The following is an 18,987-nucleotide window of genomic DNA, read 5'->3' as shown; positions in this document are numbered from 1 at the left end:
CATATATATTGCTAGATGGTGATTTGTACATTACCAATTTTTAACCGTACGTATATCACAAAATATGTTTCATATGATTGTACAATACAACATTTTAAATTATGTCTCATGTTGTACGACTAAATAATGGTGGTGTACGAATCATTACCCCATTGCTAATTTAATTAGTTATTTATTTATATGTAATATTGCCTATTTATGTAGAATTTTGGGTGAATAGTGAGTTGCTTCACAGCTCCAACCAACGTGTACGTACTTAGAGGTCTTTTTTATTCGATTTTAATCAGGAAGATGCTTTGAGGCATTCGGTGCGTAACTATTAGGCCTCTCCTTATACTACTCACTTCTTCCACTATTCATCAACTTTCTCTCTCCAAGAACACCCCAAGAACACCTCCCTGCTTATACTACCAACTTCTTCCCCACTTTTACCCCTCACATCATCTTTTCGGGACCCACTTTTCTTCAAAAACGCACGTCTAGAAATGGAATACACGAAGAAGACGCCGCATGAGACGCACTAGTGGTAATAGTGTCTAAAATTGAATTGGCGTCGGACGCAACATAAGACGTCCTAAAGGACGGATCTTAGTTTCTCTGCCCGGGTGTTTTTCTATATTTTATTTTGGTCTCTTTTTTAAACGTATCTTTACCTAAAAATTATTCTTAATTTGCATTTTAGATTAATATATGGAGTATTACTTTCATTTGGGTCATTAATGACTTATAAATCAATGATATATAGTAACAAAAACAACCTTTAGATTAGTTTTTTGATTTTAGCGTTATATTTGAAGTATTTCATTTATATTAATTTGTAAGAGTTACTTTTCAGAAACATTGTAATAGATTTTAAGGATTCTTTTGAATAAAATACTTTCAGTATTTGTTATCTTTGTCAACGCCTATATATATAACATTAGTTGTTATCGATATGATTATATTTCGGATGTACATATGGTCTTGGCATTCTAATTTATTAGTATGAAACTATGAATTTTCTAGATAAATGAATTTTCAAGATAAATCTTTCTACTTGCATATATAAGAAAAAATTAATGGAGTCACTGAGTCAGTCATGCATTAAGTACCTTCAAATCTTCCTATAGTTTGATGGTTGTATATATATGCTCGATCATAATCACTTTGACTTTTTCTATGTACCCAGAAGACTATTAAAAACAATTCACACACGGTTTTCAATTGTAAGAGGGACCAAATCCCACCATGATTCGCTCCCAAGTCCACATGAATCTCCCTGCCTCTCACGCCACAAGCTAGGACCACTTGCACCAGTTATAAATATTCCAAAGTCAACCCAAAACATTCATTTTAAACCATACGAATATATTATTATTATATATTAATTACAAAGATATACTACTGTATATAAGACTTGGCATATCATGATCAAGAAAAGGTCTAGAGGACTTTGCATTATTTATAACTTTTTTTTCTCAAATATAGTTAATTTCTCATTATGTTACACTTTTCTTTTTTTTCTTTCATACATACATTCAAAAATTTCAAACTATATTAATTAAGATATACTCCGTATATACTTACTAATTCATTCTAATCTATCATATGAAGGGAGTAGTGATGAGGTTTCTTTTTCTGTTTTCTTTAGTAATACTACTCCATAATGTTGATAAAATATATGCAGCTGAACTCAACACTATTACATATTCAAGCCACTTAACAAATGGAGACACTCTCGTCTCGCCACGAGGAATTTTCGAACTAGGATTCTTCCGACCCAATTCTGAGACAAAATTTCTTGGAATTTGGTACAAAAACATGTCTGTTCAAATAGTGGTTTGGGTGGCTAATAGAGAATACAAGCGTCCTAAATCATCAGTAGATGTGTTACGGATTTCGGATAAGGGAGATCTAGTCCTGATTAGAGATACTAGTAATGAAATCATTTGGTCATCATCAAATACAACGGAACCAAGGAACGCAACCGCGAAGCTTCTCGATACTGGCAACTTGGTTGTCATGGACGATACCGATACGAAGGTTTTGTGGCAGAGTTTTGATAATCCAACTGATACTCTTTTACCTGGCATGAAGCTAGGGGAAGATTATGAAAAAAAAATAGAGTGGAGTCTCTCATCATGGAAGACTAGTCAGGATCCGGCCCGAGGTGATTTCACCTGGGGCGCGGACACACGCGGTTATCCTCAAAATGTTTTAAAGGAAAGAGGGTCAAAGATATTCCGAGATGGACCATGGAGTAAGGAACAAGTTTTTGGGAACTTGAACTTTACATTCAATGTGGTTATTAGTGAAAAGGAAGTGTCTTCAACATTTAATCCTGAAAACAATACTATCCCATCAAGAGTCATCTTGAATTCTACAGGACAGCTAGAAAGTTTTACGTGGGCCGAAGATGCAAGAAAATGGCTGCCTACTGTTTCATTACCTAGAGATATATGTGACACATACGATACATGTAAGGCTTATGAAAGGTGCAGTGTTAATACTACCACAAATAAGCACTCTTGTGTTTGTATGATTGAGAAAAGATTTGTTCCTGGAAATGAACAGGCTTTGGAAAATCCGACGGATGGATGTGTCAGACGAACGCCGTTGAACTGTAACAATGGGCAATCAGACGACAGGTTTATGAATTACTCTAATGTGAAGTTGCCAGACACACAGAGTTCTTGGTTCAATATGAGTATGAACTTGGAGGAATGTAGAACACATTGCCTAAAGAATTGTAGTTGCACGGCTTATGCAAATATAGAAAGCAGCGGCGGATGCTTGATTTGGGTGACTGGTCTTATGGACATCCGAGTGTATCCCGAAGGAAGTGGTGCTGGCCGAGATCTTTTCGTTAGAATGGCTTCTTCGGAAGGTCATTTGTACTATCTAATCTAATCTAACACACACACACACATACATATCATAAGTTATGCTCGTATCTGGAAATGCAATAACTACATACAATAGGAATAGAAATATATAGCCAAACCTTTTTTAGTTAGTATATATCCCATAAAACCATCTCGATATGATCACATACCGCGTGATAGGTCTACGAAAATAGTAGGCAAGTTAAGTTTTTTTTTTTTATAACGGCAGGCAACTTAAGTATTGCAAAAGCAAAAGATTTAAAGCATGCTTACATTTTTAACTTGTGTTTTTCCATTGATGAAAGTTGACATTTTTTATATATTAATTGTTGATATGATTATTTATATTACTTATGCAGTTATTGGTACAGTAAAGAGAGGAGCAAACATTAAACTTATGTTACTTATCATATTTCCAGTAGTTCTTGTTATAGCATCTATATCTGCATGGTGTTTATATGCATGGATCAAACGAAAACGTGCCCAATTTATAGAAGAAGGTGAAATTTCTACTTCAATTTATGGATTTCTAATATACAGTTTTTAACAATATAAACATTTAACGTTGACATACACTTCAATTTTACCTACACCTTTTTATATATACAAGTGTTTATCTTATTTCAAAAATCTTAAAGATGACAATCTTGATCATATAATGTCATAGAAGTGTACAAAGATATTTCAAAATGGCACACTAATTAGTATTAGTCATGTGTTATATATATATATATATTATATGTATGTATATTTATTCATTTCGGTCATAGTACAATTAATTTGTTTTAAAATTATAAGCATAATTTTAAGGGATTATTACGTTTGGATGTAAATAACTATGACAAAATATCTATGTTATGTAAAGATGTCGTAAAATGTATATGTAATGTTATGAGCTTTCAATTCCTGGTTATAGACATTACATGACATAGACATTTTACAAAATCTTTAACTAACATAGAAATTTTGTCATATTTAGTTAATAATATTGGGTATCTACATATTTATAAATTAAGTCTCGTATTTTATGTAGGGGGGTTGTGGAACACTTCTTTAAGGCATGATGAAGCCATGGAACTACCACTACTTAGCTTTACTACAATAGCTAATGCTACGGCTAGTTTTTCACTTGACAATAAACTTGGAGAGGGTGGATTTGGAACCGTTTACAAGGTAAGCATATAGTTACTACTTTGAATTATATATATGATGCACAAGGGTTACATACTTGTTGGTCTTTATATAATAATATAACAAATATTCAATAAGCCAAAAAAAAAAAAGATTTCGATAAAGATTGTATATTTTTTTCATATTGCTAAAATCTCCAGGGTCGTCTAGAAGAGGGGATAGAAATCGCAGTCAAGCGTCTCTCCCAGACTTCCAGCCAAGGTGTAAATGAGTTTAAGAATGAAGTCATATGTGTTTCAAAACTTCAACACCGCAATCTTGTAAAGCTTCTTGGCTGTTGCATAAAAGGAAATGAGAGGCTTTTGGTTTATGAATACATGCAAAATAGAAGCTTAGACTTATTTATATTTGGTGAGAATAATCATATATACATATTAAACTACATACTCGTTAGGGTGAAGTTGGAACCTATTTGTCGATAAGTTAGCTTGTCCAACATGTTCGGCAGATGAAAGAAAAAGCATGCTTCTTGATTGGACAAAGCGCTTCAACATTATCATGGGAATTGCTCGAGGACTTGTCTACTTGCATCAAGATTCACGACTAAGAATCATTCATAGAGATCTTAAAGCTAGCAATATTCTACTAGATGAGGACATGAACCCAAAAATATCAGACTTTGGCGTAGCTAGAAGTTTTGGTGGAAACGAGACCCAAGCTAACACAGAACGAGTTGTAGGTACATGGTAAGCCAAAGAAACTAACGTTTGATCATTTCTTTTTATCTAGCTTGTATCTAATCGTATATGATTTCAAATAGTTGATAAGCTTTTTAACACGTGCAGTGGTTACATATCCCCCGAGTACGCTCTGGATGGTATATTCTCTATAAAGTCAGATGTATTTAGCTTTGGCGTTTTAGTACTGGAGATTGTGATTGGAAAAAGAAATAGGGGATTCATTCTACCTGGAAAGGACAATAATCTTATCGGACATGTAAGTTAACTAGTGACAAACTACTCTAGTTATTTAATTTGCAAATTGTGCCCAAAGTTTTTTTTTTTTTTTTTTATCATATAACAATATGCATCAATTTTAATTAGGCATGGATGTTATACAATGAAGGGAGGTTAATGGAATTGATCGATCCAACTTTAGTTGAATCATGTCATCCATCTGAAGTTTTAAGGTCAATCGAAGTGGGGTTTTTATGTGTTCAACGCAATCCGGGAGAAAGGCCAAACATGTCGAGTGTAATACGGATGTTGGGAGGTGAAGGTGAAGTGCCTCAACCTAATGAGCCAGAGTTTTTCCCGGAAAAGGATGATCAATGGCTTGTAGCTGAATTCACTTCAAGCACTTGTCCTAAAAGTACAGTAGTCGATCATGTACCTATTACAGAGTTAATTAGTCGATAACAAGCTAGTACATATACTTTCTAACTTAAATATGTAAAAATGATATAGACATTAACTAATTACTTGTAATATTGGTGTAAATTTAGAATTTCTTCACATTAAATTTGGTTTTAATCCGGATATAAATAAAACTTTAATTTACTCCAGATTAATTGAGTTTTTTTTTTTATATAAATATATCTAATTTTTTGCATATACAAAAGGTTTTTTTTTAACTTTTAACATCTAGGAATTAAACTAATTAATGACTAAAAGCATTAAAATAAGGGAAAAAAAAACAAAAATATTGTGTACAATGATTGAAATATAAAGTATAAAATTTTGGTATAACATTTGATGTTGCACAAAATATGGAATAAACTTTTAGGACACTCTAATTTATCACGCCAAGAACGCGTCCACTCATGCCGTAGATAGCACGGCGGTTGTGTGGGGCGTTTTATGGAGCGGTATTCAATTCTTGTTCAAGATGGGGAGGACAAAAGGGAATTAGGCCTGACATTAATTTTTGATGCAACCATGTTCCAATTTAATATATTTTATCCATAAATAAATTAGATCATTCTAAAATAGTATTACCAATCACTACGTAGTTATTAACTTGAAGGGTGAACTCTTTTTAATTCGCTTTCACTAAAAAAAAATTTATATGTTCATAATTGGTTATAAAAAGTGTGAAAAAATTTATAAATTTAATCACATATGAAAATGTGTAAAAAAATTAAATTTAAAAGTGTGGATAAATTTTAAAAGTTATAATTTTTTCACACTTATAAATGTGTAAACAAAATGTTAACACTTAAAAGTATGAACAATTGTCAAATGTTTTCACACTTCAAAGTATTAAAGTTAATTTGTAACACATGATTTGTTCACACTCTCCATGTGTGAAGAAAATAGGTGTTACAAATTAACTTTCACAATCTTAAGTGTGAACAATTGATATATTTTTACATACTTGAAAGTGTAGACTTTTATTTTCCACATTTATAAGTGTGTAAATATTGTGATTTTTAAAATTTCTTCACACTTTTAAATGAATTATTTTTACACACTTTTAAATGTGATTAAATCAACAAAATTTTTCACATTTTTTATAAGTTTGTAAAAATAAGTTTGAGAAAATGACATATTTATTGAAGTGTCTTAGTGATATATAGATGAATTAAGTGAAGAGAGTTACAACCTTAAGTGTTATAGCCTCATTCTCATGTATTATTGGGAGACAAATATTGATTGACCCACATATGATACTACACCCTGAATCTTTTTCATGAGTGAATCTCGATGTGATCCCGTCTATAGGATGTTTCAACTTTAGACGTTTAGGCATAGGCCTGGATCATAAGGAGTATGGGTATAAACGAGTCAATCATGATCGCCAATTATTCGAATTCGATTTAGAAAAATCTTGTTTCGAGCCGAGCCTAAAAGAGCTCGAGTTGAATTCGAGTTTAACTATTGACTAGTTTACTAATCGAGCTTGAGCTCGAACTTCGAATACATAACTCGAATAAGCTCGTGAGCCTAAACGAGCTTTCATATATAATATATAATATAATAATATAATAATATATATGCATTAATTAATGTATTATAGACTAACGAGTTTTTTTCACGAACTTTTGATAATCGAGCTTAGTTAAATTACCGAGCTCGAGCTTGAGCTTGAACTTGTAGAGTTTTTTTGATAAACAAGTCGAGCTTGAGTCGAGTTTGAGTTGAGCTTGAGCTTTTTAAAACATCGCGAGTTGAGCTCGAGCATAAACAATAAGGTTCGATCGAGCTTGAGTCCGAGCTTCTAAAACGAATTCGAGCTCGAGCTCGAACTTGACAGTATTGAGCTCGACTCGGCTCGTTTACACCCCTCATAAGAAGCATTTGAAACATTTGCTTATATGTGATAAAGGCCTAGTCGTTAACCTCTTTCTTAACCAACAATAATAAAGGACAATATTGGTTATATGTGATATCTATAATAAGGGAGTATGTTGTGAAGATAGGAATTTGTTCCAAAGATTTATTGGTATGAGTAGAACTAATGAGCCCATATTGAGAATGTTTTAAGTGCATGCCAGTCTTTCACGACAATCAAACTCTTGTATACCCATGGTTGTAAAACTTTTCCGAGTCGGTCGATAACCCAAAATAAACTCTTGACTCCCCCCCCCCCTTGCCTCGTCGAGTTCGAGTCACAAGTTCTCTTACTTCGATACACACAAAATGATGATGAAACGTGATTCTATCAACTAATCATACGTTTAATTTTCAAGTTTTGAATTATTATGTTACTATTTTTAAGCAATTTTGCGAAAATCTGAAGTTTGGAAGATATTTTTAAAGTTCTATTACATATAATTTCACAAATACTTATGTTTGTATGTAAAATTCCAATTCGAGTTCACCACAAGTCGAGTCAGAGTCTCTAAAAACTCCAGACTCTCTCCCTCGCCGAGTCGAATCTGAGTCACGAGTTCTCCAACCTTGTGTATATCTAAACATATTTATATGGAGCATGTACGTGAATGATCCAACTTAACTTTGGAATTAGGTTATTTACAATCTCCAATACTTCAATTGTATATAAAGGAGATATTTTCAAATTTCTCTCATTAAACACTACAAATATCATATATACCTAATTCTTATTAAAAATATCATATATCCCCAACCCCAATAAAAATAATATCAAATTTCCCCAAAATCATCAATTTAATTAGAATTAAAACTGAAAAATCAATAGTAATAATCATTAAACTGTATAATGCCTATAATACCCTCTTTAGAGTGCCAAATAAGCCGCTAGTTTTCATTCTCACTGTTAGGTCCAGATTTACTGAACTCGCTCCAGACGTGATTACTGGAGCCTTCTGAAGATTTGTCCAAAAATTATGTGAAGACCAGTGAACAACTTACTTGTACAGGAATCTGGATTCCACCAGATTTGTTCACTGGACTTCACTCCAGTCAAGATCTTTCCACTGAAGAACATTCTCACTGAAGTCGAAAACTGAAGTCTAAAGAAAGAAGTCTAACAAATAGCGGAGCTCACTGGAAGACTTACCAGATCTCCTGACTGGAGTCCTTGTCAGTGTTATAGACCTTACAAGTCTGAACACTGATTACGAGGAATTGACTTTATGCCTTTACATGCCTTTACCCGGACAATCCATTTGTCCTTTGTTAAAAGTTTTACACGCATGTAAAGGTGGTTGGTTAATTAGAAGACAAGTCACTATCATGTGACTTTATTCTTGTACTTTAATCAATGCATTTAAGGAATTAAAGTAATTTCCTTAAATGCATGTAACCATATTTGTACGGAAAAAAGAATATTATATTTATTCTTTTTGCCTATAAATACCAAGTCACTTCCCTCGTCCAAAATACACTTTTGCAATTTGGTGTTTTTGCTCAAATACTCTCGATCTAAACAGTTATACTTCACAACTTTAAGTATTTCGATCAAGGAGTTTATTTAGCAAAGTTAGATCACTTGTAATTCATAGGTTGTTTAGATACTTACTTTGTAATATCTTGTTCCGCAACAACCTTGTATTTTATTTAACATCAATAAATAAAATGCACTTGAAAATTACGTTGTGTCTCACCATTCACTTTACTTGTTTATCTTTATATTGGTTAAGTACGTATTACTTTATATATATATATTCTTGCATTTATATTTATTGTAGTATTAGTCCAATCTAGTGCTTACTTGACATTTCATACTAGTCATATCTAGTGATTACTTGACTTGTTGTATTTTATACTTATGAGTTAAACCATCGAGTGAGGGACTTCACACTCACAACATAACCTAATCAGAATTCATCATTCACAATCAAAGTTGTTTTATGGTAATACTCCTCCCTAGTGTGTTTTATGGTAATACTCCTCCCTAGTGTTTATTATTTCTTCTGTTGTTTTTCTTCATTACATTTATATTGTTGATAAGTGATGATGAAATTGTCTATCCCATGGTAAGTGATCTATTGTTCATTATGATAAACATATTCTGATAAAGACGTCCATGATATTTAGTTTAGTTTTTTTTTTTTTTGGCATTTCATTATCTACATATTCTAGAATTCTTTGATATAGATAAAGAAGTTGCGAATAATTTGTTCATTAGGTAGTTAAGTAGGCGATTTATGCCGAAGTGATAGATCTCTCAATATACGGATCTCCAAAGTCTTTAACAAGTAACAAATTAGATGACGAAATGATTTAGACAAATCGGTTTTAAAGACGCTTTTTTGGGAATACGTACTATATGTTTATGTATGCCTTTGATTGTTACGAATTAAACCTATAGAGGTGTATTAGGAAGCAAAATCAACCATTGTTGCAGCTTTCAAGTGTTGAATAAACATATTCTGTGTAGATTTCATTAGACCAGCATGGTGAGCTTTTTCATTCCATATCAATTCTAATTCGACTTCAAGCTGGAATTCAGTGGTGAAAGGTTCAAACAAATGGGTTTTGTTCCTCCAGATGGAAAAAGAAATCCATGGGAATGTGTATGCAAGGCTGGTGAAGTGGTCTTTGTCTCAAACGTTTGGTGGCACTTGGTTATAAACTTTGAGGATTACTAAATTATCAAAAGGGTATTATTGTCACTACAAAATTTATTGATAACGATTATTGATTTTTCAGTTTTAATTGTAATTAAATTGGTGACTTGGAAAAAAAAAAGAAGAAAGTGGCTATCACCAAAGGTGTCTATAAGGGGACAACATGGTATCACCGTGATGGTAACCTCCACATGTTCTAGTTGCCCTACACACCACGTCTTTTTAAGGATTCAATTACCACCCAATTGGTATTATGTATTACTTCAAAGGTACACAACCAATAAGAGATAATCTGTACACCAGTACAGGATAATACAGATCACTCTCCATATTTAAAACATACTACACCTATGATATAATATATTGTTATCACCTTCGAGACTAATATATTCATATATATTGGATTGTATGATCTTTAGCAAGTAACCACATGGTCCAATATTATGTACTCCATCTGTTTCATTATAAATGTTCTATTTTTAATATTTAAAGTCTTTATTTTTAAATTTTAATCTTAAATATATATTTTTATGTTATACGTATAAAACTTAATAAAAGTTATACCATTAAAAAACACATAACAAAATCAATTCATATAACGTTCATCAAATATTACCAAACACAAGAAAAATTATTTAAAGTCAAATATGTAAATGTTAGACTAATTTGAAAACTAAAAACATGACACTTTAGTAGGATGGAGGGAGTATTATTTTTCATGAATGAGCTATCATACCCATACTACTCTCAGAATATTGTCGAAAAATTAGCAACGTATACAATCTACCAATATACTTGATGCAGTTTTTCTTATGTAAACAAATGGCTCAAACAGTAATGATTAAATCAAAGACCATAATGGAACCAAAGGGTTCTAAGAACACAAGTTCTTTAAATCAATAAAAATCCAAGCTGTCTCATAATAGAAAAATCCTACGGTATATAAAGAAAAAACAACCCTACACAAATTAGGAAACATTAGATATAAAAATAAATCTAAAAATAAAATAGATGAATCTAAATAGGATAAATGATTTTGCCAGCTTGCACTTTCACACCAAGATTGCACGCCAGTTTAGTCTGGTCCATTCTGATCCCCATGAGTTGGGCTACGCTAAACTGTTTCGGCCCAATGGGCTTTCCCATTGCATCATTCTCTCCCTCTTCAAAAAAATTCGTCCTCGAGTTTTCAACAAGCTTGTTAAATGAGTCCAAAGTTCCGAACCATAGCCACTTGGGTTGTAGGGAACATTATTGGCTTGTCTTGATCGGCCATTATAGACACAACTTTTGCAGATATAGCTCGAACCCATGCTTGGAAGACCCATGTAAAAGTTTCAGATTTATCGGCGATTAAAGGACATCCTAAAACCATAGGTTGTGATGCACTTTCACACACAATCAATGACTCGATGCTAGTAGATTAAACCAAAGACTAAATAAACCATAAAGGAACAAAGTTCTTATCATTCAATATTAATAAAAAAAACTATGTAACTACAAGAAACTTATCTCCAATAAATATTTTTCCAATATCCTATAAATAAGGAGAGTAATAAAACTAAAATAATCAAAGATTTGAAATAAAAATGTGATAAACTAAAACTATAGATAACTATAAAAAAAAATAGGAAACTTTATTTTAGTTTATTATTCTAATTTATCATCCAAGTCGGTCCTAACTGCATCATTCTCTCCCTCTTCGAAAAACTCATCCTCGAGTTTTTTAGCAAGCTTGGCAACACCAATTAAACCACAGCCTCCTGGATCGAAACAAACACCCCTCAATCATACTCACGAGGATTGTGAATTTCTTAAACAATTCTACATGTTTTCCTATGGCTCTATCATAAGCGAATGGAAATAACATGTGCATGCCCCATCCGAATATGAACTTCACATCTATGGAATTGCCACCAAAGAGTCCTGTTATAAGCTTTTGATTATACCCCACACTTGCAAAATACTCTTTTGTATTATATTTATCCACGCTAATCTCATTAATAGTAGTATTTGGAATTTTAAATGTAAAATATTGAGATGCAATCTCTTTAAGTTGCAAACGAACATTTGACTCCTTCACAATATGTGGCTCAACATAAAAAAAATACCACACTCTTAACCATAAATTTAGCCATCCAATCACAAATTTCATCTACTGCCGAACTAACTGAATTCACCACATCACCATTCTCACCCAAGAAAAGTAGATCATCTATGCAACCAGGAAACCATTCAATTAAAAGTACCATTCCTCATCCGCGTATTCATCATACACAGGTGAAGAATCATATATAATGTCGCCATTAGAAGGATACTCCTCATCCCCGGTTAACTCGTCCCAGACAGTTTTAACCGGTTCCGTTTCCTTCCATGTGAATGATGATACTAATCCCAATTCAAGGACTAGGTGTTGTAGTTGTTCGACTCGCTCAACTGCTCAAAATCCAGGAGTAAGCCACATGCGTCGTTAATTGGGGCTGCTCAACCTCACGATCAAACAGATATGAAGCACCTCCATCATTGCCTCTGTCGGCGATTTTATGATAAAGATACCCACTTCCACAACGAGCCATTTGATAAACCATAGCTTTGATACCAACCGATGCAGTTTCACACGCAATCAAATGGCTCGATGCTAGTAGATTAAATCAAAGACTAAATAAACCATAAAGGTTCAAGAACAAAGTTCTTATCATTCAATAGTAATCAAAAAACTATGTAACTACAAGAAACTTATCTATACCTCCTTATAAAGCATATTGAAATTAAGACTTTAAGCATATTTTCCATCCCCAAAATACCTTCAACATTTACATTATATTCACACATAGTGACACATCTTATCTCTGGCTTCCAAAATTCCATTGCTCTCCTCCACCACTGCCTCACTCGATCTCCACCACTGCCTCACTCGATCTCCACCACTGCCTCCTTTTTATATTGTTTTCACCTTCTAGCCGCCACAACGGGCGGGCACTATGCTCGTCTCCTATAAATTCTTTTCCAATATCCTAAAAATAAGGAAAGTAATAAAACTAAAATAATAAAATATTTGAAATAAAAATGTGATGATAAATAACTATAAAAAAATTGGAAACTTAATTTTAGTTTATTATTCTAACTTATCATTCAAGTCGGGTCCTAACTGCATCAATACTAAAACAGGATTGCAACATCTTTTGATCGACACGTGGCATAATCTTAAAACGACACGTGTCCGTTTAGTCTGCTTATTAACAAAAATAAAATTCTATTACAATTAGAATTATATATTAATTTTATTTTAAATAATTTCTTAATTCTAATTTAAAACCGTTTGTTTCCATGTGAATAAATATGCGAACAGATTCATATACCAATGAATAAAAGACTATGCTGATGAGTTTGAGAAAAAAAATATTCTTCTATAACATCAAACTTTATAAAATTTATATGTCAATAAACTTTAAAAACATGTAATTCAATACATAACTTAAGCGCTTTTATAATTATGGTAAATAGAAAAATTATGCTAATAAGACCACATATACATAATACGATGTTAGGTAAAATAAAACAAGTATTAACGTAAAACAAATAAAACAATAAGTTTTTCTTCATTAAAAATCACCGTGCATCATGAAAATCATAGTGCATCAATTGTTTCGTGAATCTTTGTGCATCAAATTGACCATGATCTAAGAGTCAAGATCTTATCTTATTTGTTTTACTTTAATACTTGTTTTACAATATCCAACTCCTAATAATATATGAGTGAGAAAATTACATTTTTGGCCTCTTAACTTGGCAAGATTTCATGATTTTTACACTTAAGTGAATTAATTACAAAAAACCCCCTAAAGTTGGTCATTTTTTTCACTTTACACGCCGCGACCTAACAGAGTCCAATTTTAGCCGTCAACCCTCTCACGTGACCAACACGTGAGGGCATTTTAGTCATTTCGTGTATAAAGTCTTCTTTCCCAAATCCTTCCATATAAGAAAACACTAGAAAAGAAAAAAAAATGTTTTGGGTCACGATGAGCAATAGCAGTAACATGAAAATCATTATCAAAAATCAATAAATAGAATGGATGGCTTTTTTGTGGTGCATATGTTTCTCAGCCAACAGTAAATTAATGTACATATCATTTGAAAATTGTAGATCTAGACCAAAATGAAAATAAAGTGAAGAAGATAATATATATATACATATATTGATATATGGTAACACTCCGGTGAGAACATTTTTAAAATAAGAACGGTGAGAACACTTAAAAACATCATTTTGATGCATTAAAAGTCCATAAAATTAACATAGTGCATAATTAATTATAATTATTTAAGTGTTTAACAACACATTGATCCGTCAAAATCAAAAAAATCACGTTTTTTGTTTTGTGCATCCATCTTGGATGTATATTCATCAAAATGATGCATCCAACAAAAAACGTGATTTTTTCGATTTTAACAGATCAATGTGTTGTTAAACACTTAAATAATGATAATTGATTATGCACTATGTCAGTTTTATGGACTTTTAATGCATCAAAATGTAGTTTTTAAGTGTTCTTATTTGTTCACATTTTAATTTGGTTCTCATTTGATTTTCACTCTAATGATATATATATGTGTGTGTGTGTGTGTGTGTGAAAATTATAAGTTCTGGCCACCATCGGAAATGGGTTAAGAGACCCATAAACCCATCGTCAAAAGAAGATAAGGTTGCCGGTGTCGGCGGTGATGGTGTCGTAGGACATCCACAGGAACAACGACCATAATCTGGCCGGAAAATAAAAATCTAATGGAGAGTCTCTTTAATTTTCTCTGCAAACTCACGCCACCATTCTCTTTCACTCTGCTTGTTTTCTTTTCTTTCCTTGTATGTCATTTCATCTTGTGGGTATGTTAAAACAATAGTTATGTTTATGTATGTATGAATGTATGATGCTGATTGGGGTTTTTATATTTCATGGGATGATGATTGTTTAAGTATAAGAGTATATATACATACATATATCTATACATATATACTTATATAGATGAATATATTCTTGTTTTTACTAGAAATATAACCTTCCAATTTTATGAATTAAAAGTTATAGAAAGGAAAAGAAAAACAAGAAGAGAGTATCAGGCGCAGGTAAACAGAAGGAGTAGAAGACAAGACGAAAAGAAAAAATGACTAAAATGCCCTCACGTGTTGGTCACGTGAGGGGTTTTACCGCCAAAATTTGATCCCGTTAGGTTGCGGAGTGTAAAGTGAAAAAAAGACCAACTTTAAAGGTTTTTTTTTAATTAATTCATTTAACGGCAAAAACTGTGAATCTTGCCAAGTTGGGAGACCAAAAATGTAATTTTATCTATATGGGTAGAGGAGTAATATTCGTACCACTATATTTAATGATTGTATCATAATTATGCATTACTGACTTATACAGTCAGCTATATAACTTATACATTGTGGTACATACGTAAGAAATGGTAATATATATGTGTATAGTGCATATATAACAAAAAATAGTCTCTATAACCAGGTTTGTCAAGTATATATGTTCTTTATCATAACCATTCTTACCCAGAAACTCGGTTTTCAAAGATAATAACCAATTAATTCCACACATAATTGTGACTACTGTACGTCAATGGTTCTCATGAATTGCCTCATCAGTCTGTCATTGGTTCTGATAGATATATATACTATTAATTATCATCAATGTTGATGCAGCAGTTTGTTATTATTGCGGTGTAATTCGTGTCATATATATATATATATATAATACTTTCAAAATAAGAACGTTGAAAACACTTAAAAACATCATTTTGATACATTAAAAGTTCATAAAACTAACATAGTGCATAACTAATTATCATTATTTAAGTGTTTAACAACGCATTAATGTATCAAAATAAAAAAAATCACGTTTTTTGTTTTGTACATCCATCTTGGATGCATATTCATCAAAATGATGCATCCCACAAAAAACGTGATTTTTTCGATTTTGACGGATCAATGTATTGTTAAACACTTAAACAATGATAATTAATTATGCACTATATCAGTTTTATGGTTTTTTAATGCATCAAAATGTAGTTTTTAAGTATTCTCACCATGTTCTTTTAAATATATATATATATTTATAAATATTAGATTATTTTCAAGCATAATACGCGGGATAAAAATATTAAATTTTTATAATAATATTATCAATAATTATAAATCAGACATATAGAGATTTAATGATATTATTATTATTCAAAAATGTTTTGTAGAGGTATACCTTACCCTCTAATCTGAATATACCCAAGTAAAACACTCATAGAAGGACTACCTATACTTCAAAGTTGGCTGAACGGGGATTTGAACCTGAGAGTCATCCGGAGACTCTCAACAACTACACTAACAACAAATTCTAAACTACTATTAATTATTTAAATACACCAAATAAACACCATTGTCAAGGTTGGAACTTTAGTTTTCTCCCCAAAAAGCCAAAGCCTTTACCACCCAATTACTAACTATCTATTCATTATTTGTAGTGTTTGACGATTCTTTTGTTTATGCTTATCTTAAATCATTTTAATTACTAACTGTATTAATATAGATTTATATTTTATTGTTCATATACTACCAAGTAGGCTACTATCCATGAGGTAGTTTTATCCTCAAATTGTCATATGATTATGGCGAGTTAATTTATTAGAACTTAATAAGTGGATTACGATCTTCTTATGAGAATTAGTACATATTTATGTGCATTGCAAAAGATATTTGTTTTAGAAAATGGCCTAAAATGATTCAAACTTGGTAGATATCATTTGTGGCAATGTATTGAATTATTGGTGTAATTAAAAAGTTGAAAAAAATTTAAAGTTTTTGTTTGTTAAATTTAAAAGTATGGTTTTTTCATATGTCCGATATTAGATTTTTAAATACTTTCAATTCAGTTTACATAATTTATATATTTTTTGGTATTTAAATGTTACTCATTATCTATACAACTTATTAAAGAAAATACCCCTATGTTAAAAGTTACATGGGAGAAATGTCTAAAATGCTATTTCATGTAATATTGTAATCTACCACCCTTAAAATATGTAATATTTTTACTAAGCATTAAAATATTTTTATTTACACTACCCCTTAACATTAATAATTAAGCTACACTACCAATTCTTTATCATTTAAAATTTTTCTATTAACCCTTTATATCAATAATCTACTGTTAGGTCCAGATTTACTGGACTCGCTCCAGACGAAGATATGTTTACTGAACTTTGTCCAGATAAAGAGTATGGAGCCCTCTGAAGATTTGTCCAGAAATTATGTGAAGACCAGTGAACAACTTACTTGTACAGGAATCTGGATTCCACCAGATTTGTTCACTGGACTTCTCTCCAGTCAAAGGTCATCTCACTGAAGAACATTCTCACTGAAGTCGAAGACTGAAGTCTGAAGAAAGAAGTCTCACAAAATAGCGGAGCTCACTGGAAGACTTACCAGATCTCCTGACTGGAGTCCTTGTCAGTGTTATAGACCTTACAAGTCTGAACACTGATTACGAGGAATTGACTTTATGCCTTTACATGCCTTTACCCGGACAATCCATTTGTCCTTTGTTAAAAGTTTTACACGCATGTAAAGGTGGTTGGTTAATTAGAAGACAAGTCACTATCATGTGACTTTATTCTTGTACTTTAATCAATGCATTTAAGGAATTAAAGTAATTTCTTTAAATGCATGTAACCATATTTGTACGGAAAAAAGAATATTATATTTATTCTTTTTGCCTATAAATACCAAGTCACTTCCCTCGTCCAAAATACACTTTTGCAATTTGGTGCTTTTGCTCAAATACTCTCGATCTAAACAGTTATACTGCACAACTTTAAGTATTTCGATCAAGGAGTTTATTTAGCAAAGTTAGATCACTTGTAATTCATAGGTTGTTTAGATACTTACTTTGTAATATCTTGTTCCGCAACAACCTTGTATTTTATTTAACATCAATAAATAAAATGCACTTGAAAATTACGTTGTGTCTCACCATTCACTTTACTTGTTTATCTTTATATTGCTTAAGTGCGTATTACTTTATATATTTTCTTGCATTTATATTTATTGTAATACTAGTCCAATATAGTGCTTACTTGAAGTTTCATACTAGTCCTATCTAGTGATTACTTGACTTGTTGTATTCTACATTTGTGGTTAAACCATCGAGTGAGGGACTTCACATCTACACCAATCGACGCCTCATCTACCACCAACAGTTGCACCTACCACCACATCGTCGCCGCCACGACCACTGCCGCATTGCGCGTCCAACTAAATTAAAATAAATATCTATTTTATTTCAATGCAAATATAATAAATAAATGCAATCATTTTAACACAACAATTGAGGCCCCGCAACGCGTTTATCGATAAAAATGTCTATATTTAAAGTTTTAAAAAATTGATTTAATAGTCACACATAATGCGGGTAAAATCCTGATTTATATAATTCAAAACTAATGTGTATTTTTTTTTTAACTAAGTATTATATTTACACCAATCTATTCTATTGTTATACCCCAAATATTTTTATGTCAAGACTTAAAGATTTAATATTTTCTTCACAAGATATAAACCACTACCAAGTGAACTACTCAAACGTTCTAAATGCAAATTTGGGTTTGGAGTTAATATTGAAGACGGCAAAAGATGTTATTAAAAACTAATGAATAGCTATTAACTAAAAATTCAACCAATTTTGGAGTTAGCCATCAAATATATACATGCACTAAATATCATTAAACGTAAATGTATAATGTGATTTAGTATTTACTAATTTAGTATATATTAATAATAACTTAGTATATTAATCTAAATATGGTAGATGATGTAAGCAAAACAATCTAAAAGTTTTAATTTAAATTTGCTTTTCATTTAAGGGTTATGGTTTTTTCAAAAATGATTTTAGGATGTCCTTTTATTATTATTGGGAAATATACATGTTTATTTATGGATAA

The 18,987-nt window shown here is 31.7% G+C and overlaps 1 protein-coding gene across 2 annotated transcripts; it reads left to right on the top strand.

The window, feature by feature from the left end:
- Positions 1-1,583: 1,583 nt before the first annotated feature.
- On the top strand, positions 1,584-5,559 carry LOC122602991 (putative receptor-like protein kinase At4g00960). 2 transcript variants are annotated; one of them, XM_043775605.1, is made up of 8 exons: positions 2,304-2,458; positions 2,554-2,866; positions 3,224-3,364; positions 3,898-4,037; positions 4,196-4,406; positions 4,504-4,741; positions 4,841-4,991; positions 5,099-5,559. In XM_043775605.1, the coding sequence occupies exons 1-8, from the start codon at positions 2,396-2,398 to the stop codon at positions 5,411-5,413; spliced, it is 1,572 nt and encodes a 523-aa protein (XP_043631540.1). In that variant the 5' UTR covers positions 2,304-2,395; the 3' UTR covers positions 5,414-5,559. The 2 variants fall into 2 exon arrangements, with proteins under 2 accessions (XP_043631539.1, XP_043631540.1); XM_043775604.1 differs by having other exon boundaries at positions 1,584-2,866.
- The last annotated feature ends 13,428 nt before the right edge of the window (positions 5,560-18,987 follow it).

Source organism: Erigeron canadensis, chromosome 6, assembly GCF_010389155.1.
Source record: "Erigeron canadensis isolate Cc75 chromosome 6, C_canadensis_v1, whole genome shotgun sequence".
NCBI classification, from domain to species: Eukaryota; Viridiplantae; Streptophyta; class Magnoliopsida; order Asterales; family Asteraceae; genus Erigeron; species Erigeron canadensis.
Note: the sequence above shows the minus strand (reverse complement) of the source record. Positions and strands in the feature narration are given on the sequence as shown.

Coding starts and splice junctions, on each gene's coding strand:
- LOC122602991 (XM_043775604.1), top strand. CDS start 1,588: ATGAAGGGAGTAGTGATGAGGTTTCTTTTTCTGTTTTCTTTAGTAATA. Junction 2,867..3,223: donor TAGAATGGCTTCTTCGGAAG/GTCATTTGTACT, acceptor TTACTTATGCAG/TTATTGGTACAGTAAAGAGA. Junction 4,742..4,840: donor GAACGAGTTGTAGGTACATG/GTAAGCCAAAGA, acceptor TAACACGTGCAG/TGGTTACATATCCCCCGAGT.